Source organism: Melospiza georgiana, chromosome 5 (assembly GCF_028018845.1).
Source record: "Melospiza georgiana isolate bMelGeo1 chromosome 5, bMelGeo1.pri, whole genome shotgun sequence".
Lineage (NCBI taxonomy): Eukaryota > Metazoa > Chordata > Aves > Passeriformes > Passerellidae > Melospiza > Melospiza georgiana.
In genome coordinates this window covers 14,377,624-14,401,603 of record NC_080434.1, presented here as the reverse complement: position 1 = coordinate 14,401,603, position 23,980 = coordinate 14,377,624, and the positions used below count along the sequence as shown (strand labels likewise).

At 45.5% G+C, this 23,980-nt stretch overlaps 1 protein-coding gene across 1 annotated transcript; it reads right to left on the bottom strand.

Annotated features, from left to right (window-relative positions):
- Positions 1–351: 351 nt before the first annotated feature.
- SFRP2 (secreted frizzled related protein 2) lies at positions 352–4,563 on the bottom strand. The gene is made up of 3 exons (XM_058024479.1): positions 3,991–4,563; positions 3,296–3,376; positions 352–1,888 (listed from the first exon to the last, which is right to left on the bottom strand). The coding sequence occupies exons 1-3, from the start codon at positions 4,481–4,483 to the stop codon at positions 1,584–1,586; spliced, it is 879 nt and encodes a 292-aa protein (XP_057880462.1). The 5' UTR covers positions 4,484–4,563; the 3' UTR covers positions 352–1,583.
- Positions 4,564–23,980: the final 19,417 nt, after the last annotated feature.

The following is a 23,980-nucleotide window of genomic DNA, read 5'->3' as shown; positions in this document are numbered from 1 at the left end:
GACTGTGGGAAAGGGCAAATAATTAATTTTTCTGAAACAGTGTATATGCTGGATCTTTCCTTTTCATCTTTTGATCCTGATGATGAAAAATTACACAAAATTTATTAAAATAATGGGATTTTCATTTTACAGAAAAGTCTAGTGTTGGATTTGTATTCTGTCAGTGAAGAGTTAACATAAAATGTTCTTGGGAATATCGGACTGCTCATGGGGCTGTCAGTGAAGCTATGAAGAATTTTCTGTGTCTAACAGCACTGGGAAGCAAGACCATTTTTCAGGGTAAGTACAATAAAATTCAGGTAACACTCTTCATCAGAAAACATTTGTAAGAAAAATGCTGAAAAACATTCATTTAGTTACACTATTAGGTATCTTTTATTTTCTTTCTCAATAAGTATAGTGAGTGCACATACACACAAAAAAATGCCTTGCTCTACCATTATTCTGAATTGCAAGTAGCAAATGACATTTTCCTCCTTAATATGTATTTTTCAAGAAATGGAAAGATGGATTTAATTTTTAAGACTGTGGTCTCATTGCAGTTCCATGTCAGGAAAGTCCTTTGAGAACATGAGAAAATGCAGGCAGCCGAACAAAGGAGCCACAGAAAAGAAGCCTCATCTCCAAGAGCTCAACAGACACATATTGAAATGAGCTGACTGAACCTCAGTCCTGTGTCTTTTGGGCTCAGCTTTGGGGAAATGAGGTCCACTACAGATTTTCTGATTGCAGAACTAGAGGCTTCCTTGTGCTTTTCTACTGGTCACTTAGGGTGGAATGACAAATTCTGCTTTGCCATGACAAAGTCCAGTTGGACATCTTCCTCCCAGTTCTCCCAAAATGGATTAGAGTGAATACAGACAGAGACAATAAGTAAACTATGATGTAAAGTTTATATACAAGAATATAACATTTATCTGGAGTATTTACAAGGTTAATTAAAGCAATATTTTACAACTCTTTCAGATTAACCACTAGGTATATTACAGTTAGGCTACAGATGGTTTAATTTGCAAAACAATTAAAAAAAAAAAGGTGGCTTCAGATCAACCAGCTCCAAAACTTGTACTTCATTTTTTTTTTTTCTGAGAGAGGGCTCAGACTTGTGGAAAATAGAAAGTGAGAATGGTTAATATACTCTTACTGGTGCCTATGTATCACATGCAAGAGTCGTGAGGTGACCTTTGCAGCGCTGGCGCGGGTGGGAGCCGTGTCAGCCCCGCGGTGCCAGCCCTGCCGTGCCACCACAAACATGCACGCACACAGAGAAGCAGCAAGATAAATGAACCAGCATTACCAAAACCAAGAGGGAAAGACCTCAGAGCAAAGTCACATTTGCAACCATAAAAAAAACCCCAAGCTTTAAGCGAGATATTTTAATGCTTCCCAAAAATAGTCATTATTTTTTTTTTTTATTACATTTTAACCTATGTACAAAAACTGAGGGGTTCTTCCCCTCTCGGGCAGCTGTGCCTCGTGCCCACGGCATCTGGAGGCTCACAGGGGCCAAAGCAGGAAGGAGCTGGAGGCCCAGAGAGCTTGGGACAGGGGTGGCTGCTGGAGGACAGCCAGAGCCGAAGCCACTAACACTGCAGTTTGCGGATGCTGCGGGAGAAGCGCTTGAAAGCCCGCTGCCCCTTCTGCCACCGCTTCAGCGAGGTGATCACCAGTTCCCCAGCCTGCTTCTGCCCCATCACCAAGTAGGGGACGTTGATGTCATTCATCTCATCACAGGTACACTGGAGGCCACCTTTGAGCCAGAGCACTATCTTCCTCAGATCTCTTTCTGTCAGCCCATTCAGCTTGTAGATGGTTTTGCTCTTTGTTTCAGGGGTGATCTTGGTATCCCCATTGATGTAGGCAATCTCCTTCACTTTTATCTTCAAGGCTAATAGAGCAAGGGGAGGGGGAAGTGGGGAGAGGGAGAGAGATTGAGAGGTTTTTTTCCCATTAGTGCACATAAAGAGGACCTGGGGAGGGAGGTGCTCTATTGCTAATTAAACTGTCAGGGCTGACAGAAGAGGCAGCAGGTGGCTCCATTTCTAAAGCCACAAAGGGCATGCAAGTCATTTTGGTTTGAATCAACCTTAGGGTTGAGGTTTTTTGGATTTCTTTTCTCCTCTTTCCCCTCCCCCTCTTTCCCCTTCCTTTCTAAATTAATATTTTTTCCAGCTTTTCTCCTGTTTGCAGCAGAGAGAGGGCAGGTTTGTTACACTAAGCAGAGCACTGTTTTTTGTTTTTTTTTTTTTGCTGGGAGAGGGCAGCTTTCCTGAAAGTAGTGTTTGAAGGGGAGGCGGGGAGGCAAGTACCTAGACCTAATCTGAAACCTGATCTCTGCTGCAGCTCAAAACTTCTACACTTAATTTATTAGGCTGGAGAGGATTTTAGGCAAACCTGTAAGGAAATGATATTTCACATGCATTGTTTTTTTGAAAGAATAGATCCCATGGAGGGCAAATTGGTCCAACAGCTGCATTCGATTTGGTAAAATAACTAGGAGGGGGTTACAAGGCTCTGTAAGAAGTTGTGGGGCATGTTTAGCTTTAGGAGGATTTATCTGAGTGCAATTTGCCAGGCCAAAACTATTGATTGTTTTAGCAATTATGTCCCACAATCTTAGTTTCAGGGTTTGGGTGGGGTTTTGCTTGCTTTTTTTAAAGAAAGACTTTTGAATTGTTGTAGATACTTATACTACAAATCTGTTTCCAGGTATTAAACACTGACCTATTGTAAAAGGATTCTCCTCCTTATTCCCTTTTGCTCTTGAAATGCTAATGTGTGGATAATGTGTCCTTCAGTTGTCTGTGTTGAAGGGGCTTTCTTGTCCTCCTCTAACCCCAGATCTTCCCATTAAGTTTATATCCCCAATTGTCTGTGCATTACCTTCTCTGTCAAATGATATATAGAGCTTCATTCTTAATCTGCGAGAGAGTCTTTCTTACGATACACTGAGATTGGTCATGCAGCTCTGTCTCAAACATCTAAATGAAGCTTTGCTCTACTTCTCCCCAGGCAATAGTCTGCATGAAAGATTCTCTTTTTTTTTTTTTTCTCATTTTACTTTCTAGTGGGTTTGCCAGCAACATCCACACAAAAGAGCACTACTTCAAAACAGTAAACAGAAAGGAATGATAAAAAGGGCTACTTTTTACTCCAAGGTGGAATTCTGTGTTTCGTGACCTGACGGTCAAAGCCCTGCCTTTTATTCAGGCACATCTCTGACTGACTCCTCTGGGAGCTGTACCTGATCCTCGGCTTCCAAGTTTCAAGCGAGAGGAGCTCTGCTTCCACTTACCAAAGTCGTTTTTGCAGAGGTTTTCCACGATGTCATTATCATCTTCATTTTTGTTTTTGCAGGCGTCACAGACCTTGGGTGCTGCAAATGCAAGCAACAGTCCCCGTCAGACCCGGGGAGAAAGGAACAGCAGGTGGCGTTGGGAACCCTTTGGGAACGGCCAGCTTTCCATCCCTTCACCCCAGCGCCCGCTCCTTCTCCCCCCAGCCCCGGAGCTGCCCGAGCACTTTGTGCCGCCTTATCCTGAGGCAGACCCGCTACAGGGTCACGGTGGGCTTTAAAGGTCACGCCTCCACCAAAAGTTTTTGTTTTAGCGGGTAAAAAAGTATAAGGGGAGTGGGAAGGGAGGTCGGAACACGACACGGAGCCCCCCAGCTCCGCGCTACAGCTGTGACTCTCGTTCAAGGCGATCGGCTGGATGCCGCGCGGCTCCAGCGCCGATGCCAGACCTTTCCTGTGAGGATGGAGATGGGCGCGGGCCGATGACAGCTCCCCGACGGTGCCAGCGGTTTCCCCGGGCCCCTTGGAAAAGCCTCCCTGAGCCTGATCTGCGGCCACCTCCCCGCTCCCCCCGTCCCGGAGCCCCGGGGCTGAAGGCAGACGCCTTCCTTCCCCCGCGGAGGGGCCCCGCTGTCGGGGCGCCCCGTCGGGGTAGGTGCTGCCGCTCCGGGGGCGACCCGGCCGCTCCCTCTTACCTTCCCTGGTGACGGGCAGGATGTGGTCGCTGCTGGCCAGCGGGATGCACAGGTCGTTGTCCTTGGGGAAGCGGCTGCAGTCCAGCATGTCGGGCCAGGGGAAGCCGAAAGCGGACATCACCGGGGCGCAGCTCTCCTTCACCTCCTGGCACAGCGAGTGGCAGGGCTGGATGATCTCGTCCAGGTCGTCGATGCAGACGGGGGCAAAGAGGGAGCAGAGGAACTTCCTGGTGTCGGGGTGGCACTGCTTCTGCACCAGAGGGATCCAGGTGGACGCCTGCTCCAGCACCTCCTGCACCGTCTCATGGCCCAGCAGGTTGGGCAGCCGCATGCTCTGGTACTCGATGCCCCGGCACAGCAGCATCGGGGCGGGGATGGGCTTGCAGTTGGAGCGCTTGTAGGAGAAGTCGGGCTCCCCGAAGGGGAAGAGCCCGGCGGCCGAGCCCATGCACTGGGACGCCAGCAGGAGCAGGGCGCAGAGGCGGCGCTGCATTTTGGGGCGCGGAGGAGGCGGAGGGGGGGCTGGCGAAAGGCTCGGGGGGCCGGGGTGACGGGGCGGGCGGCGCTACCTCAGCCGCAGGCAGCGTCCCCCAGCCCGGGCTCCTGCTGCCAGGCGGGGACGGAGAGTCTGAGCGAGATGCTGGGGCAAACGGGAGTTTTCTGGATTTTTTTGTATGCAAATAGCAGGGGGAGCGGGGGCTGGGAGGAGCCTGGTGACAGCCATCCAGAAAGGATTGGTCACTACTTTCTCGGTCTGCTTTTGCTCAGGGGGATTGTCTTTTGGCAGGAAATCTTTGGAAGGAACATTACCGTGCGAGCACGGAGAAGGAGGGAAAGATCCCGGCGAACAAAGAGCCCCGGGGAGCTCCTGTGCCGGGCAGGGGCGGCGGGGAGCTGGAGGTGAGCTCTGCCTCTGGCACAGCTGCTGCGGAGCCGCCGCGCTCCCCCGGCACCCCCTGCCCGCCTTCGGAGCTCTCGCTGCCACGGACGGGAGATGTGGCTGGGCCGCTTCCCAGGCCAGGGGCGAGGCTGGCGGCTCCCTCATCCCCCGGGGCGTGTCTGGCACCTCCGGCCCTTCCCTGCGATGCTGGCAGGGCTCGCCCCGGGCTGGAGCCGCAGGCAGAAGCTGGGGCCTGCCGGCACCCCCGGCCCCAGCGTCCAGCCCTGGGGCTGCCAGGCGGGGCCCTCCTGCTGCCCCCCCATCTCCTCCTGCTGCCCCCCCATCCCCTCCTGCTGCCCCCCCATCCCCTCCTGCTGCCCCCCCATCTCCTCCTGCTGCCCCCCCATCTCCTCCTGCTGCCCCCCCATCCCCTCCTGCTGCCCCCCAGCCCTTGGCTCTCCCCTGCCCGGAGCAGGGGAGCCGCAGCAGACCCGGGCCCCACAGCTCCTGGATGGCCCCCGACTGCCAGTGGGGGATTTCCCCGAGTGGAAGAATCCAAGCGATTTCAAAACACTAGCACGTTTTCCTGAGGCTAAAAGCGCAGGCCTGGCTCCGTGCAGTGCAGCCACATCCCTTTCCCTTCACTCCTGTCTTCACCTAGAAACTCCCTTAAAAAATTGTGTTTGTGTTGATTTAACACCAAGGGGAAGACAACAGGCAAGGCGCTGGGATCACAACTCAGCTTCAGTGTGCTTTGGATAATTCTTGGATTTTTAGTAATATTATTTATGGGATTATTATTGAAAAGAGTAGGCCTGTGTAGTATCATTTTGTGGTAAACCACATTCATTAATCAGCTACTGAATATTTCTCCTTATAGAGATGTTTTATGGGAAGCTAGCCTGAGCCGTAATGACTTCTGTAAATTGCAGGATCCCTGTACATCCAATTTCCCACTGGGCTTCCCAGAGGTGTGACTTGTTGCTTGTGGCATAGGAAGGAGATGGGACCTGCAGCATTCCCACCAGGAAAGCACAGGTCTGCCATGCTGGAATGGTTGCAGTGCCGCCCCAGGCAGGATGCTGTCACATGTGAAGCCAGTGACAGCTCTTCCAGTGGGGATTCCAAGATTCCTTCCAGTGGGCCAAGCTGATGAATGTAACCTCCCTGTAGGTCAGCTTCTCTCCTGAAGTTTGATACCTGGAAAATAAATATCCTGAACGTCTAGTATCCCTTATGGTAAAGGTTAAAAGTAGTTTATTTCTTACAGGGCCACATATTCTTGCCATTAATTACTTTTAAACAGAGCACATGTAAAGTGATGACCTCAGGGGCCTTCCATAGGACTGAGCCCCATTGATGGCTTATGGTGTCCATTTTAAGCCTATTTTACCTAGTGCCAGAGGCTGTAGACTTTGTCATTTGCCAGGAATGTCCCCTCCAGCTCTTAGTGCTGGTTCTGCAAGCCTCTGTCCCCAAACTCCTCTCTGGTGGAAGGAAATCTACCAACAGGTTTGTTTTTACCCTGAATGGTTGGGCTGTCCACCAGGTCTTTGTAAAATGGACAAGTTTGTGGCTTGTTTTTCTCTCTCCTTTTTTTTCACTGCTTCTCATTTGTTTGGAGTCATTGATATCACCTCAGGTGGATTTCAGCATGACTGGAAGAATATTTGCCTGCTCTATAAATTCCCTGTATGCTACTTTTGAGGGATAGGCTGTGTGGAAGCAAAGACCGAAATCTGAGCAGACTGTTTAGACTAGAGATGATCACCATTCTGTGTGGTGAAGGATGAGACACTTCTGACACAAACCTGCTCATTCTTTTCACCAGAATTGTTTGCTTGTTTGCTTCACCAGCCCACAGGAAATAAGCAGGAAAACCACACGTTTTCCTGGATTAAGCTTTGATTTGCAACAAGGTTTTATTGCGACCTTATTATTTCCACTTTTAATGACCCCCGGCGAGCTCATTTACTCTAAATTTGAAATGACCGGGGATCACGTAAACAAACCAACCCAGGCCTGCAGACCCGAGCAGCCATTGGTATCCTCGCTGTGACCCCTTGCAGGTGAGAGCGCCAGACGGCGAGGCTGCTGTCAGTGCTCCTGGCTGCCGGCTCGGGCACGGCGTTCCCAGCCTGCGGACCCGTGCTCGCCGTGGCTGCGGGGCAGCAGTGCCCCTTCACCACGGCCCCTTCCGAGGGTGCGGGCGCTGCTCGCCCCGCCGGCCCGGCCCCGCCTCGCACCCCCAGCGCGGCGCTGCGGGCGGAGCGGGGCTGTTGGGCTGCCCCGCCCCGGCTGTGGGGGGCACACGCCGGGGCGGAGCGGGGGATGTGCCCGGGGATGTGCCCAGCTCGGCCTGGGAGCGTCCGCGAGGGCGGCCCGGGGGCTGTCCCGCGGCGCGCGTTCCGGCCAATAAACATTCCCGGCCCCACGCTAATTGGGAACGGAACTAAGGAAGGAGCGGTGCCGCTCCTCCGGCCCCCGGGGCGTTCAATCCCGCCCCGGCTCTCCCCCGCGGGTGCGGGCCCGCTGCTGCCCCGTGAGGCCTGGGATCCACGTCCCACGAAAGCCATCCCGCGACCTGGTCCGACCTGGCCGGAGCCAAGCCGGACTGCACTCCTAAAATGCAAAGATATTTTAAGGTATATATATATATATATATATATTAATGTATTAAGGTGGTTTTTTAAATGTTTTAAAGGCAGCATAGGCTTTTGAGGGCCCGTAAATTCATCAAGTGCCGTGGATAGTTAAGCCACTTTAAAGGCCTGAAAGTAGCATAAGCGTTTAAGCCACTTTAGAAGTTTAAATCTGTATAAGCTGTTAAAACGCCTTTAATCCTTAAGTGCTTAAATCACCTTAAATCCTGGGAGTTAGGTGAGAGAATGAACTGCCTTGAAAGAAAGAACCTCAGCTCCAGTTCTCCCCAACCCTCAGTTACTTGATGGATGGTGGTGGAAATGAATGGACTGTGGGGAAAACGACTGGACTCCTTGGAACTTTCACGAGGTTCAGTGTAGCGATGTGTTCTAAGGAGCGTGCATGTTCTGTGCCCTCTAAGTTAAAACCATGGTGCTGCTCCCCCTGGCTTTCAAGCCTTGATAAGAATTACGAACTTCTGTACATTTTTTTGACCAGTCCTGAAGGCCGAGATGTGGAAAGGGGAGGCTAAAGAATAGGCAACACACTTGCTTTAACACAGGCAGCAATAAAAAGTATGAATTTGTTAATTTGAGCTTTGAGGCAAAAGCTGCTGTCACTGATGACTCTTCCAGCCTGGGCCTCACATTCCTTTGTCACAGACCTGAAGGTGTCATTGTCCTTTTGGGTTGCAGAATCATGGGATAGTTATGGCTGGAGGGAACTGCTGGAGACCATTTAGTCCAAGTCAATGCTCCAAGTTCTGGGTTTAGCCTGTTGGCTTGCAGCCTGACACTCCTGAGACTTCTCTGGGATGCCTGCACCCTCACCTGGGAGGCTTAATTCAAGGCTGTGTCTCAAGCCCTCTCCCCTTCCAGGAGAAAACGCTGAGCTTTCAGTTCCTGGGCAGCCCCCAGGTTGGTTTCCCTTGGTGGGAGATGCTGAGACTGGGATGGATGATTTGCCACTTGGAGAGCAGTGATTTGCAAAGGGAGGCACGGATGCATGGAGGGCAGCTGAGCCTTACCTGGCCCAAAGCACCCACCTTCCCCAAATGTCTGGGTGATGCTTTCACCCCTGAACTGAATGCAGCTCTGCTGGCTAGTGAGAGTAGCCAGGCCAAGCAGATTAGGGGAATACTGACCTCAGGGGCTTTCTAAGCAAAATATTGGAGCTTCAGGACTTGCCCTTAACATTGTAGAGGAACAAAACACCTGTGGCTTTTTAGCTCGCTCTCTTCAACTCATAAAAGGGAAGTGATGAGGATGAAACTGATTTTCTCACCACGATGAAAACATCTGAGGAAAATTTCTGCTTACCTTTAAAATGGTCTCCAACATTACACGACAGAAATATTATTACTATTTGAATCTTGTGGTTGAATTTGACAGGAAAAAAATAGGATTGCATAGATTTTGATGTGAGGCAGCTCAGCAGCAGATCCCTCCTGGTGCTGTTTCAGTGGCTGATAAGGTGGAATTTAACATTTTCCAGATCCAGACTGGGCAGCAATCTTGCTTTCTGTTGCCACAACATTTAAAAGTTCCATTGTCAAAAACTGCACATGCTGTAGATATACCTTCCCCTCTTCCCCCCCCCGTCCCCCCTTCTCTGAAAGGAACCCTTAAAAAATAAGTTCTCCTTTTCTTTGCTTTCCATTTGGAATGCTCACTGAAAATGCAGCGGCGAGGATGCTCGGAAGGTGTTGAGGATGTGGCCGAGCGGCACCGGGGGAAAATCTTCCTGGGACGGTGGCAGAGGAGCCTCTTGGTGGCGCCTGTGCACACCGTGTGCTGCTTCTCTTTGCCAGTGATGCGGGCATCGATCTTCCCCCTGGAAACACAGTGCTCTGTATTCCTGCTCGCTGCCCTTCTTCTCCAGAAACTCTGCTTGGGGACTGGCACTCCGGGCTGCCTTTAGTCAGGGTTTGCTACCATGGGAGGAAAAGATCAAATTGAGACTGATTGCTTTCAAATGGAATTGAAACCAAATCACACGGAGTTTTCTAGGTTTTCACTTTTATTACTGTTCTAATTTTAGTGATCATTCCCTCAATAGTTTTCCTGCATTTAGTATTTTTAAATTTTCAGATTTTTTTTTTCAGTTTGGAATGTTTTCTGTAGGAAAATTATTAAATATAATTCCAAACCTTTTTAATGTTGCTTTGTACTTTCCGTTTATACAAAGTGGTAAATATAGGTGCTTAGATGTTGCATTAGGCACACACACACACATGTATATGTGGAAATCCAGATTTATTTGTATGCTAGTACTCCAGTAAGTTACGATCCTTCAAATTTATCAGACATGTATCTATATCTGGCTACAGTTTTTGTTGTGGTGAGCATTTTTGCTCGTGCAGAATTTCTGTTTGTAATTACCATTCCCTTTACTATCTATCTCATCTAAGTGCTGGATAGCAAAGGTAGCAGAACCATGCCCTGGAGGGCTATAATTGCATGGTACCTGGTTTTCCAAGTGTATTTTGTTTAAAAAGCTGTAATGTAATAAATCTTTCCTTTCTTTCCCCCTAGCTGCTATTTGCAGCCTGGTAGTAGCTAGCACCTTGAGCAGAGAGGGGGCCCCACGGTGTGAGCCATACAAAAGGACAGGGTGTTTGTACCAAAATGCCTGGTTCTGTGAGGGGCACGGGTGCTTCAGGTGGGGAGCAAGGAGAATTGCTGCCTCCATCTGGACAGGGGACAGAAATACTGCCACCATCGGCCACCGTGTGAGTTTTGCTGTTGTTACTGTCATGAGGGGTCTCGCTCCAAATTTTACTCCCTGTTAGGACTTTGGTGGGTTTTGGCCATTTATGTCCAAAGTTGCCATTAGTACTTCCCCTGATTTTCCCCTGAGGCTGAAGCTGTGGACATTGGTGACCTTTGGTGTGGATCTGTGTGCTAGGAGATCACATAAATCTGCAGATGGATGGGCAAGAATGGCCACTGACTGCTGTGCTTCTGCACTGTTTAGCAGAGAAAAGAGCTCTAAATGAGTGTGTGAGTGAGGCAGGTATAAAAACTCACTTTCAGAACTAATTGCATCTTGCAGGGAAGAGTCAGATTTGCTGACAGATTGCTAGTCTCATAGCCTCAAGGTTTGGATACCGTTACTTGTAAAGGGAAATTATTTTATAATTATAATTTGTAGTAAAACATTTTAAAAAGCACAATCAGGAGAACCTGTTCCCCAAAGCTATGCTATTCAAAATGAAGCAATGAAACAGTGATGTCAGATTGATCTAATCAGCAAGCCTCTGTATTGCATTGGAGGTAAATTAGACAGTGATTCAAAGAATCAAACTAGTAGGCACATAATCAGTAATTTAAATATATTTGCAGACTCTAGAGTTGGTATTTCCAAATAATAAAGAAAAAATTTAAAAAATCCAGAAGTTTGAAGACTCAGAGGCAGTCCGCATGACATGGCTGATGATGTATTGGTATTACACTTGCAGTTTGCACAAATTCAGAAATAATTGAGAAAAAGCAAGAAAGTTTCATTTACCCTGTATTCAAGGAATATATTAAAACTTTTGTTGAACCTCTCAATTTCTTCTTTCTTCTACTGTTCTGCTTTCAGGCTAGAATTGCACAGTTTTGCCTTCCTGAGCTTGGTGCAGACAAGTAAAGCTGAAGAGTCTTGTAAAGGAACTCCTGTTTGAAATACATTATAAACCTGCTCTTCTCCACATGTATTTTTCCTTTCTCAGTACATGCAAATGCATACTTATAATATAAGCTAAGTTTTAGAGCTATCTAGCCCATTTATTTATTATTTTGATGGGTTTTCATACTTTAAATTATGAATTTGTTTCTGTAAATTTTAATATTTTCAGTATTCCCAGCACTCTGTTGGCTATGGGACTAATCCATCTTATCTGCCTTCTACCCAAATAGTTTGTTGTTGCCTCATCTTCTGCTATGGTTGGAACTACTAGTTTTGAGGGAAGTGTCTTGCATCCCGTGCTCCCAACTGGTATGTAGTTGGGTTGACTTTCTACAGGGAAAACTTCATTTTTGGAAAAAACCGTGAGAATGTATTTCTCTGGTTTATTTGTGCAGTATTTTTTTCTCTAGATTTCACAGCAAACAAGGTTTGTTTAGACCCTGTAAGTAAAGTTGTAGCAGAAGGTGTGTCAGGGTCAGTTTAGAATTAATATTTATATCTGAGAATAATTAGTGAAATCATGTTGTTTTGAGTAGTTTTATAAACATTAAAATAAAAGTTACCAGGGTTTGCAGAGACGTATCCTTTGCTCCTTAGTGTATAGAGTTACACATTTGGGGGTTGAAAGAGTTCATGCTGAAAAAGATGAACAAAGCTGAAACCATGTTGCATTATCTTAATTTGGTTTAGTTGAATTATGTCGAAAATGATGCTTGAAATATCAGAGTAAGCTCTTAAGAATGGCAAAACCAGTTCACGTTACCCTGGTGTGCTGTTACCCGCGTTCTGTTCCTTTTTGCTTTCTTTCCCTCACAATGATTTGCCCCTGTGGACACTGGTGCTGTGTTGCACCGTCTGCCTGGGTGTGCCACTCATAAGAGTGGCAGCTGTGGGCTGGGGTCATTAGCCAGTTCAAAGTTGGAGCTTCTTAGGTGATAAAGAGCTGCCATTCTCTCCTCCCCCCTCAAGTGTTTGTAATTCTGACCCCCTTGCATACAGTGGTTTTCTGTCAGAAGTCACTTGCTGGTGGAGAGAACCATGAATCTATGGAGAGCATTCCTAGGGTGTCAGTCTTCCCCACGCCAGGGAAGGACTGGGAGTGTGATGTCCTGCTGCTGAAGGTGTCCTGCATAGTCCTCTGCTTGACAGGGAGCTTGGAGGCACAATCTGCTGCCCTCCACACACATGCCCTCCTCATTAATTCTGGTGATATGGTCAATGACCTTGTCCTGCTGTTGTGTCATCTAATCAACCATCGTAACAGGGGTGTTTCTCTTCTGCCACTTCAAAGAAAATCTTCTAACCATTCCCAGGGAGCCTTTGTCCCTTCCCCTTTGGCTCCTGCCTGACCACATGTTTTGGGATTCCTCCCTCTGCTTAGTGTCACTGGACATGGGCAGATTACAGCACTGATAGCAGATTATAACCTCTCCCTTTTACTGTAGAAGTATCATCCTCCAGCTGTGGCTACTAAAATCCAGAATGTTGTGGTCAGAATGGAAAAAATGAGAAGGGGAACCTTAGGGGAATTCAGGTCCCAGTAAGGAGGGCTATCAGCTCATGTGCTCCTTGGCTCCTGTGCCTGCACCATGGACCTGGCTGTGGTTTGCCTGAGATGTAATTGGCCAGATAAATGATAGGCAAGATGGAAGGAATGTGTGACATCTGCATATATGGGTCTGTGACTTCACACGAAGACGTGCAAACCTCTGCCTGGACTGAGGGACTGAAGCACAGTTCTACATGGGAAATGGAGAAAATTCTAAATCACATAGAAAAATGTTTTTATTCTTTGGCCATACATCAGTTTCTATGGAAGACATTTGCCCTGAGATTCTGAGGAGGGCTTGAGCAGTAGATCTGTGTTGTCTGGTGTAATTGTACTGGTTATTTGGATGTCTTCCTTACTCATGCTCTGCGCTGGACCAGTAGGGCTGAAAGGAATTTGAGCAGCACTTCTGAAGCAAAGGGAGAATAATCATGTTTTACAGAGTAAACTCATTAGATATATTCTTCTGTGCATTTGAACTCTTTTGACAACAAATTTTTCCCCTTTGCTATCAACCAGAGACCCAGATAACTAAACCTGCTCCTGCTCACTGAAAGCCAGAGCAGCTCTGCAAAGCGTTACATTAAGGGGAAGGGAGGGAACAGGTTAACAGCCCTCCCCCTAAAACCTAGTATAAATAAATATGTGTTATGGTTTTCAAAGCATTTTTTCCTTCTTCTTGAAGTATTTCTTAGAACAATTATGTGAGAAATTCATTATATGTGAGGATTTTGTAATAACAAAGTGAAGTAGCTGTTTGCAGACCTGGTCCCCTCTGTAAATGGGAATATGCCATATGACACTGGGCCAGATATTACTGTTCTAGGCATCACTGATATAGCTGTTTATTCTCTGAGCCTGGAAGAAATCCAGCAGGATTTAGTTTTATGAGGTTTAATGTAAAGGTGTTGTATTTCATGAGATGAAATCATAACACAGTGGGTTTGCAAGAATTCTGAAAGATTATTTTTTCAGAGTGTTGGCAAGCACAATTCTCCTGTGAATTACATGTCTAAAAAAGAAATATAGATCTTCTTTCATTGGGTTGAAATGATAACTAATCCTTAATCCTTCCTAGATGACCTGTGTCATTAATGCTGGCTGTGCATTTAGAATGTGTGCAGGTAACAGCTTTAATTCTCTAAAGCTATGCAATGCACAGCTGTGCTGTAGCCACAGGGGCTAGCCACGTATTTGAAATGCCTGCTCTTATTTTTGGGATATGTCTTTGAATTTTGGATGTTTTTTGTTTCTTGATTTTGTGAAGAAGAGAGAGAAGCATCTCTCACCTATTCATAGTTGTAGAAGGCCTATTAGCTTTATTACCTGTGTCTGCAATATGTCTGTGAATACTTACCTTATGCTTGAGCAGATTTTCCTTTGGCTGTTTGCTTGTAGAGTATGATAACTGTCGAGCAGCTTCTTGAGGTTTCTCTTCAGATCTGCCTGGTCTATTAAGTAGATGGATGAGATAGCACTTATTTAGCAGTGTCAGTTCCCACTGCTTTGCTTTACAGCAGTGTATGTATATGCTCCCTCTTTACCTTGCCTTGTCCTGGGAAAGCAGAAGGGTGGCTCTGTGAAAGAGGTACAGGGCTGGGAAAAAATTATTCTGTTTTCAGCTTTGCTTAATTCAGTGAGATTTCAAAAACACTGTTGCAACTATCTGTATAAGTTTTGTTTTCTAGCACAGGAGATTTTGACATTTTTAGAGTCAATCCACTAATGTTCCAAGGTCCTAGCACTGAGCTCTGAAACTTACCTCATTATTTAGCCCAGCACAAAGGGATGCTCAGCCCTGTCACCAGTCTAAGCAAGGCTAAGGTTTGGCAGTACAAATGTACACAGATAAAGTAAAACCCCTCAGCTGTGACCTTATAGGACAATGTCTTCTTTTTATGAGGGAAGTTGGCATCTTGCTCCTTGCAGTTAAATATTTTGAAAAATATTATATTAAATATATATATGCTTTAATATAATTAAGTATTTTTTAAAAAATTTCATAAGGAGGGGACAAATTCTGACTACTTTGGCTCTATTTTTTTATAACTGCTTTAGGAGCATTTGCACTGTAATGCATATTTGAGCTTGGGTCACTCACTGGTAATATCATGCTGTTGGCTTTGCATGTGGTGAGAAGAGGTAATATACCACTTACTTCCTTGACACTCATCTGTTACTTTACTCTTTTGTTCATGCTGAAATTGGAGGTGATAGAAATGCATAGCTATGTGTTATTTTTCGGGTTAGATTTGCATAAATCAAAAACGGCCTGACTTACTGTGATGGCATTAACAAGTACAGCTTTATCCCCATCTGTGGCTACCAAATCAGGACTGTTTGTTAAAAGTTATTCCCTTCTCTAAATTGGCAGTTCATTATGGGGGATGCTGTTCAGTATTTGCAAACATTCCTTTGGAGAGGGGTACCTTATGTGCTGCAGTATTTATGCGATGGCTGGGAGCTTGAGCACAAAATATCTTCCAGCCAGGCATCCATAAATCAAGCTGTGCTTCTGAAGGTATAAGTCTGGATATCCCAAATTGTGAGTTACTATATTTTGATTTCAGCTCAAATGTAGTCATAATTATTGGGTGCCCTTTAGCCTACAGGTGAAATGACTGGAAAAAAGAGGATGGACTTCACTATATAGAGAGAAGCTTTTTCGTGACTCAGGTTTTATTTTGCTTGTATTTTCACTGAAAAACCACTGCACCGAAATACTTTCAGAATTGTTGCAAGCCACAGACTAGTATGCAGTAAATAATATTTTTAACTGTGACCCCCTGATCAGGAAGGAGGAGATGAGGCTTTCAGACAGCTGGAAGAAGTCTCCAAGCCCTAGTTCTCATGGCAGGCTTTGGTCACCCCAACATCTGCTAAAGCAGCAATACAGCTGAGCGCACAAGCAGCATAGGAGGTTTTTGGAGCTCATTCATGGTGATGTCCTGAGGCAGGTGATGGAGCAGGCAATGAGAGGAAATGTTCTGAAGCACCGGGGAGGCACAGGCCAGGGACAGCTTTGGCTGTGGTGACTGTGAGATGGTGGGTCCTGAGATGAGGAAGCAAGGCAAATAACAGGACTATAGCCCCAGACTTCAGGAGAGAAAACTTGTGCCTGTTCAGGGTCTTATTTGGAAAAATCCCATGGGTTATGAACCCAGAGAGATGAAGTGTCTGGGAGGTGAGGTAGGTTTTTTCCCAGGATCACGTTCTCTGCGTTCAGGAGCAGGAAAAGCAAGCAAAGGCAGCTTGGTTTCCTGCTAAGACAGCTGCACTGAAGAGCAAGTTGCTTTTAACTAAATTCAAACACAATAGGCAGCATGCATGAGGTAAAAACAGGGACAGGTAACTCAGGAGGCACATAGAGATGATGTCCAAGCACGCAGGAATGGGGTTAGGAAATCCAAAGCCTACTTGGAGCTGAATCTGACAAAGGATGTGAAAGGAAGGGCTATTACAAGTACATTGGCAGTAAACGGGAGAAAAGGAAAAATGTGTCTCTGTTTCTGAATGAGGCAGAGGACTTGGTGACAAAGGACACAGAGGTACCTAAGGTTTTCAGTGCCTTCCTCATCTAGGTCTTCTCCTGGGCCAATTGTCTTTAACCTCTTCAGTAATGACCTGGATACAGAGTGAACCCTCATAAAGTTTGAAATAAAATGTATCATCATTTCAGGTGACACAAAACTCAGGAGTGAGAGAGACCAGGTGGTTGTGCTGTCATTCAGAGAGACCTCGATAAACTGGAGAAATGGGCCATAACAGTCACATGATGTTCATGAAAGCAAAATGCAAACTCCTGCACCTGAGGACAGACAACCCAGGGCAGCGGTGCATAACGGGGATTGACCATCTGGAGGGTGCCTTGGGTTCTGGGAGTCCTGGCAAACACCAAGCTGACTGTGATCCAGCAGTGCTCTGCTGTGGCAAGGAAGGCTAACAAGTACCCTGGGCTGTTAGGAGAGAGGTATCCAGCAGGTGGAGGGAGGTGATCCTGTCCCTGTACTTAGTACCAGTGAGGCCTGAAGTGCTGTGTCCAGTTTTGAGCTCCCCAACAAAAGCAAGGTGTGAATTTACCTGAGACAGCCCCCATGAGAGGACCAGAAAGATGATAAAAGGATCAGAGCATCCCTCCTATGAGGAAGAGCTGAGAGAATTGGGTCTGTTCAGCCTGGAGAAGAGAAGGTTTGGGATGGAGTCAGGCCCTTTCCAGTGGTGCTCAATGACAGAACTGGAAGCAATGGACACAAACTGAAACACAGGAGGTGCTGTCTAAACAAAATATAACACTTTTTCAGTGTGAGGGTGGTCAAACACCGTCAGTTTGCTCAGAGAGGCTGTAGAGTCTCCATTTTTTGAGATATTAATTTATCCCTGTTTGATCAGTAGGGTTGGACCAGGTGATGTCCAGAGGTCTCTTCCAGCCTCAAGCATTCTGAGAGTCAGTGCACTTTCAAAGCCACAAGGAATATGGCTGTGTGGGACAGATGGAGCCTCTGCTGGAGAAGCTGGTGGTAAGGAGTCTAGAGCAATCATTCTGGAGCAGTATAATTGACTGTGGATTTTGAGGTTTTGGAACACCATGAGTGCACAGGCTCATGTTCTGGGAGCACGTAAAACATAGCACTAAGCATCCCTTGGTAAAAATAAAACAATCAAGCTAAAAGTCTGCCTTTCTCATCATAACAACATGATGAAACTTTTCCTTGGAATTCCAATTTTCTGTTATTAACTTTGCCAGACTGTAATCAGAAATAGATGCTCCATCAGAGTCTGACACAGTGATGTGTGAGCTGTAGTCCAGGAGGAATTCTAAGATCTCAGAATAGAAAAAATGGTGTAAATAATATATTCTGTTTCAAGACAAAGAGGAGTTGCAAATACTTCAAATCATGGGTTATAGGGGAAAGTGAAAAGGTCATTTCTAGAAGGTAGCCAGTGTCAGAGCCGTTATTTGGCTGTACCAGCCATTTAAAACAGAAAATTAGTGTTGTCTCTTGTTAGGTTTTTAAATTTTCCCTGGTTGGTATGTAAGAAGATAATGAATAATGAAATTACATTAAAATGAAAGGTGTTCATTTTTTTTGCTAATGAGACTGGGAAGAGAGCATGACTGAGAAAATACTGGGAGGGTACAGTAGTTTTCAGAAATTAGATTCCTTTCACAAAAATTTTACTTTTAAAGCATGGAAAAATATTGCAGCTTTATCTGCTTTGGGAATGAGATATATAGGGCTTCAGAGGAGATGAAGCCTTCTGGTTGTGCTAAATGCAGTCCTTACCCTGACAAATCTTCAGGCCATTTGTTTATGCTGCATGCTCCAGCCAAATCCCCCAGCTCCCTTGGGGAATGGCACCCTTTGGATACAATCTGCCATTCGTTAAGTGCTTTGCTGCAAGGAGCCCTTTTTTATTACATGGAATTGCTCGAGCTTTGCTGGAAATCCCAGGTTTTGTCTGTGGCATATGCATGGATATACTTGCAGTGATTGCTGAGTTTAACTGTTCCCCTGTGTGAGTGAACGTGAAGTGTGTACTGAGTTCTGTGTGCTTACACACACCTCTGGGTTCTGTGGGTGAGTGTGCATTCTGGCTGTGTGTGCAGGCGTGTGCAAGCACACACACACATGCAGAGGAAAGGTTGGATTCAGAAACTGTTTTCTGCTGTTTTACCCAGCCACAAGGTATGCATTCTCCCATTACAGTGCTTCTTCAGAAGTGTTTCTCTTCTTTTTTGCTGGGGTGAGAGGGAAATTTTTATAGCAATTGTACAGAGATCTGTTCCTGAGCAGTGTAACCTGCTTTCCAACCAATGTCCTACATCCCCTGCTGTAATCCCAGGCTGTGGACTGCACCATCTCCAGTCTCCCGTCTCCCTCTGCCCAGAGAGTGTGGATGTTTTGGCAACTGCTGTTAGCTGTGGGAGCACTGCTTTAGGTTTCTTTCAGGTCCCCTGCTTATCTGGCAATCTTCATGTAGAAATGTAGTCTTTTGGCTGCTACCCTTCTGTCAAATGTTAACACCATTGGCCAGTAGAGAAAAAAAGAATAGAGAGTGGAATTGGAGACACTTTCTCTAGCACTATGTAAGCCCTACCTCTTCCAGAAATCAGGGTTCCATGTAGGGATTTGAGGTAGGAAAGTCAAGGGGCAGGTGATGTGCTGGCATAGAAGACATCACTACTGTATGAAATATAGAAACAATAATAACATTACTGTTTGCTCTTTTTATTTCTTTTAATATTTGTTTGCTTGTCCTAGCAATGAATCGAAGAAAATCAGAAAGTTAAATAAGTGGCGTATGTTTTTGTTCTGTAATTCATCAGCTTTTCCATTGCAAGAATGTCCCAGACTTTTGGAATCCATCTGTTCAGTTACAATAAACCTGAGTTTCAGCCTCCTGTTGTCATAACAATTCTCTCTGCAGGAGCAATAGGAGCTGGAGTGATTGATGAGATCTCAACTTACTATCCTCTTTCAGCCCAGGAAGAACATAGTGCTGGGATAATTGACCCATTGTTTCAGCTCAACATGTAGGCAGTCTAGCAGATAAAAGGCACTTTGCATCTTCCAGCAGTGCTTCTCTGGTGGAGCTGTGCTGACTTGAAGCTAGGTTTATATGGGAATTCAAAATCAGGCTGCTTTATTTTAACTGACAGAAAAGAAAGGGAGAAGTTGCTATAGGCAATCATAACCCCTCAAGTGTGGAAGTGATATCTTGGGTAGTTTCTGTACCTCTGCAGATATTTTGGTAGAAGCCAAAGGAGTTGCCTGTATTGATTTACTCATGAGGCTTGGAGGGGGCTGTGGGAGCTGGAGTGAACCTTTGCTCAGTAATTTCTTGGCCTCTGTAAGGGAATGTATCTGCCTGAAGGAAGAGGGAAAACCAGGGTTTTGAGGAAGATCACAATCTGACTTCTCTTCGATCTGTGAAAGCAATACACTTCTTATGCAGAGCACCTCTGTCTGTGGGGTTTTCAATTCCTGTGAAGATGTCTGAAATGTTTTTTTTGGGGGGTACAGCACATGCAAGGCTCTGTTGATGAATTAAGTGATGTTCAATTTTTATGTGAAAATGTGTGCAATTATCTCTCAGAGCTAAGGGGAAGGCCAACATGCCCGTCTTTGATCAAATGCACATGGTTTCATTTTCCACTCTTCTGCATATGCAAAATTGGATGTTTTATAAATTGCACTTGTGTGAAGGTTACTTTATGCACCATGCAAGCTTTTTGATACATGAGACTACTACATGATCTGGTGAGAGCTGTGAACCACTGATAACTTCTGCAATTTTTGATACAGAGACTAAGTGCCATGCCTTTGGAAGTACGATATAGCTGCATATAGGGTTTTAGTTTCCCTAGTGTGCTAAGAGGAGATTCTTCTAAATACTGGAGATTACATCTTTGGCTAGAAGAAATTCTTGAAGCCGATTTCCCTTTGCAAACCACACTTTGGTGATTCAGACTGAAGAATGCTTTAAGCCTTTTGTCTGAAAGGTACATGTCTTATGTAGGCTTCTGTTTTAATTTACTGCACTTGTAAGCAGGTTTTTCAAACTAGTCACAGTGGTCTCTTTATATAAATCACAAGGAATAGTCCACCCTCAATACCCTTTCCAGTCCTAGCCAATGAGTCAAGGCTTGTCAAAGACCATTTTAGAAATCTTGAGTAAGTCTGACATTATGTTGAGACAGCTGTTAAATATATTTATTTCCCCCCCCCCCCCCGGTTTCCTTTCCCTCACTATGAACAATGCAATTGTAGTGCTATTTTGAGCCCAACTTTTCATTTCAGTCATATGTATTTCTACCTTCCATGTACACTTAAGTTAATTTATTCTAACATGAGAAATATTGGGAAAGTCACTAACCCCCACAAAAAGTTTTTCAAGCTGAACTGGAGGCTAGCTGTTGCTCATATACAGTCCAGATGCCCAAGCCCACCATTAAAGGAGTAAAATCAGATTTCAGGGTGCAGTCTGACTCTTACATATGTCTTCCCTGAAAACAAATGTCTCTAGAAAACAAAAGCTTCAGCAGAGGTACCTAAAATAACCTTTGTCTGAGGGCAGTTGGCTTCAGTGTGGAAGGGAGACTGAAGTCTCTTGATCTTTCTTGTTTAATAGGATTTTACCTAGCAGGAGATAGTAAGGGTATTGTGGTTTTTTTGGTGTGTTTGTTTTTACTGAGAAACCTGATATGGAAAACAGAAGCCTGCTCCTGTTTGTCGCCCAGTCTTGCAGAAGTTGGGAGTGTCAGTGTTCCTCAGTCATAAATGGACCACTCTTAGGTTGGCAGCTGTTTTCTTCCCTTTGACAAGCGCCCCTTTCTACTCCTGGTTTTCCTTCATAGGCTGGCCTGGAGGTGGGAATTTGAAACTAGCGTGGTGTGTATGTGGGGGGAGATCCTTGCAGTCTTCCAGAGGCTTTTTCCCAGCTCCCAAATGCTTGTATTCTTCCAGAGTGATCAGGAAAAGTGCACTTCTGCATGAGGGCAGGAATGCATCCGCTGTGCTCAGGTATTTGGACAAAAGTCTGTGTTCTCCAGTGATGTGCTGGGGACCAGTGCATCACTAATGGTGACTGTTAATGAGTCAGGAATGGGGCAAATGAGGTGGATAGCAGTGACCCATCTGTGCTGGTAGTTAAGTGTATGGTATGGTCTGCTTTCAGCTTCTGAGTTAAGGAATAACATCACTAGCTTGGAAAAAAAGTGGAGAACTGTAACTCCTCTATTGTTGCCTTTCCAAAGGGGATTAAATAAGACAATAACTAATAAATAATATAGAGAGTTTATGAGTCTGTCTTCAATCGGAGTTTAAACAAAGAGGTCTGGGCTTTTCAAGTGCCTTCTCAAATGTGCAGCTTTCTGGAAATACTTCTTGCTAGAACATCCCTGGCATCTCAACAGAGACGGTGCTTCCTCCCTGAGCAGTGGTGGCCGAGCCAGGACAAGTGAGGGAGATGATGGCGTGGTGGTGACAAACTGGTGCCCCTGCGCCGTGCCCGTCATGGCTGTGTGTGTGGCCAGCGCCGTGTGTGTGTGCGCTCAGGGGCTGCACGTGGGCGTGGTGTGACCCAGTGCCACCTCCCTGGGACACCTGTGCCCTCAGCTGCTGCAGGGCAGCCCCCACCCCAGCAGCTGTGGCACCACTGGGGGCTGGCTGGCTCCCACATGGAGCGAGGAAACCGGGAGCGTGTCAGGCACACTTGGCTGCTGGTCACTGGAGAGAATCAGAAAATTAGAGAATTAACCAAGGCTATATATAAAAATTAGGTTTTGTGTCTACTCTGGGCATTGAGGTTTTTTTTTTTTTTTTTTTTCCTGTAGACCAGAGAGGGGAGCTCACCTGCTTTTTATTCCCTGCCACCCTGCTCTCTGCACCAAAGTGCATGCTTTCTGTAACCCATTAGGAAGGGTGGAAGACTTAGGCGTTATTCATATTGTGTCTATGGCCCTCGCAATTATAAACTTCCTGAGATCAGAGGGAATAGATCCTTGCCAATTAGAAGGTCTTTTAATGTCAAGTTGTGACTAATAAACATCTGAGCTGCAGATGTGGTACTCTAAGTGTACCTGTTGCCTCAAACTTTTCTAGCATTAATTACTCTGGTGATTGCAGGTCATGGTTATGCACCTTAGCTATTTTTGGGGATGAAATAATGCACTTTCTCTTTGTTCCTCATCCGTTTGTGCAACGTAGAGATGTCAGCCCAGTTAAAAAATCAAATTTCCATTTCACCCATAATTTTAAGCTATGTTTACAACAGCAAAACAATGCTATTTGCATGCTGTATGCTTTTAAAGGTATGTTTCCGCAGTCACCATCACCAGAATTCAACATCTTAACTAAGGAAAACCCTACCATCTGGTAAAAATGAAAAATAGAGTCCCAGTAATGCACACAAACTCAGCTTGCACAGAACTCAGGTGGGTTTGGATGCCAGCAGCTATCAAGGTCAGGCATCAGTGCTCCTTTGGTGAAGTTAAAACTCATTTTTCCTATGTCTAGAAACAGTTTTGAACATAATTGGAAACTGAATCCTAACTCTGAAATCTGAGACTGTCTGGCATCAGCACAGATTTTAATGACTTGACATGTCTTTGTTCACCCCAGTATCCCAGGGCAAAACACCCCCATATGAAGCACTCTTTACTCCAAATTCATATCTTAGTTTCATGGCTGTGGTAATGACAGAAGTAGTTGATTAGTAATGGCCATCCCCTTTCTGTTTCCCCTGGCCTTGTTTCTCTCTTGAATAGAGTTTACAACGGGTTTTTTTTTCCTTTTTTGTTTTTCCTTGGCTTTACAGTAGTACTGCATCAAACGTTACCCATAATCTTTTGTCCTGAGCATTTCAAATGCCTTTCATGAAGCCAGGGCCTCCATGCTGTGAAACACTGACCCCACTGTGATTCCATTTGCAATGTGGTTTCATCTCTAACAGCTTCTTGTTCTGTGTTTCCCCACTGCACAGTTGTGTGCAGAGGTGAGAGAGGGGACAGGGGCCATTGCTTGAAATCTTGTCTTTTCTCACTCCTAGTTTTCTTCTCATCACCCCACTCCAGCTTCGTTGTAAAATTACCCAAAGCAACCCAGCAGAGTATAATGGTGCCTATGAATGAAACCTCACCTTGTATTAATGTTAAGTATTTCTCTTACTATGCTAATGTCTGGAAAGTATTCTGCAGATAGGCCACAAATTGCTTTAGAATATTTTCTCTGTGTCATTTTGCTCTCTGCCCTGGATCAGCAAGAATATGGTTCAAATATTAATTTTATGGTGTGCCTCTCAAGAGTGGAGTATAATGTTCAATTGTGCATTCCATCTGCAAAGCACTGGATGCACAATCCTGCATTAAATAAAAAACCCAACGTGTTTTAAAGAAGAAACAGAAAGAAAGGATATGGCACATAAAAACAATGGAAGAGCCTTCCATTATGCTCGCCTTTGTGTAAAATCAGAGGGAGTTGTGTAAACCAGACAGAAGTCAAATGTCTTAAAAACAGGGTTCGTACATGACTTAGATTATGTCATGCTCTTAAAACCTTTCTGCAAGATACAAGTTTAGAAGTTGAATGATGGTCAGATAAATATACTGGAGACCTTATGATGCACACATTTCACACACTCATTCCACACACCCATACACATGTGTGTGGGTTTTCTACTCAGTTCAGTAAGTCCCTTAAAGCTCTGGCAATGCCTCTGGGAAGCATCCTGTCACCGTGGGCTGT

What these genes read in the sequence shown, in the direction of transcription:
- SFRP2 (XM_058024479.1), bottom strand. Translation starts at nt 4,483, where the DNA reads ATGCAGCGCCGCCTCTGCGCCCTGCTCCTGCTGGCGTCCCAGTGCATG. An exon ending in CCTGCCCGTCACCAGGGAAG is followed by an intron (nt 3,377 to 3,990) that starts GTAAGAGGGAGC and finishes TTGCATTTGCAG; the next exon opens with CACCCAAGGTCTGTGACGCC. An exon ending in CCTCTGCAAAAACGACTTTG is followed by an intron (nt 1,889 to 3,295) that starts GTAAGTGGAAGC and finishes TTGCTCTATTAG; the next exon opens with CCTTGAAGATAAAAGTGAAG.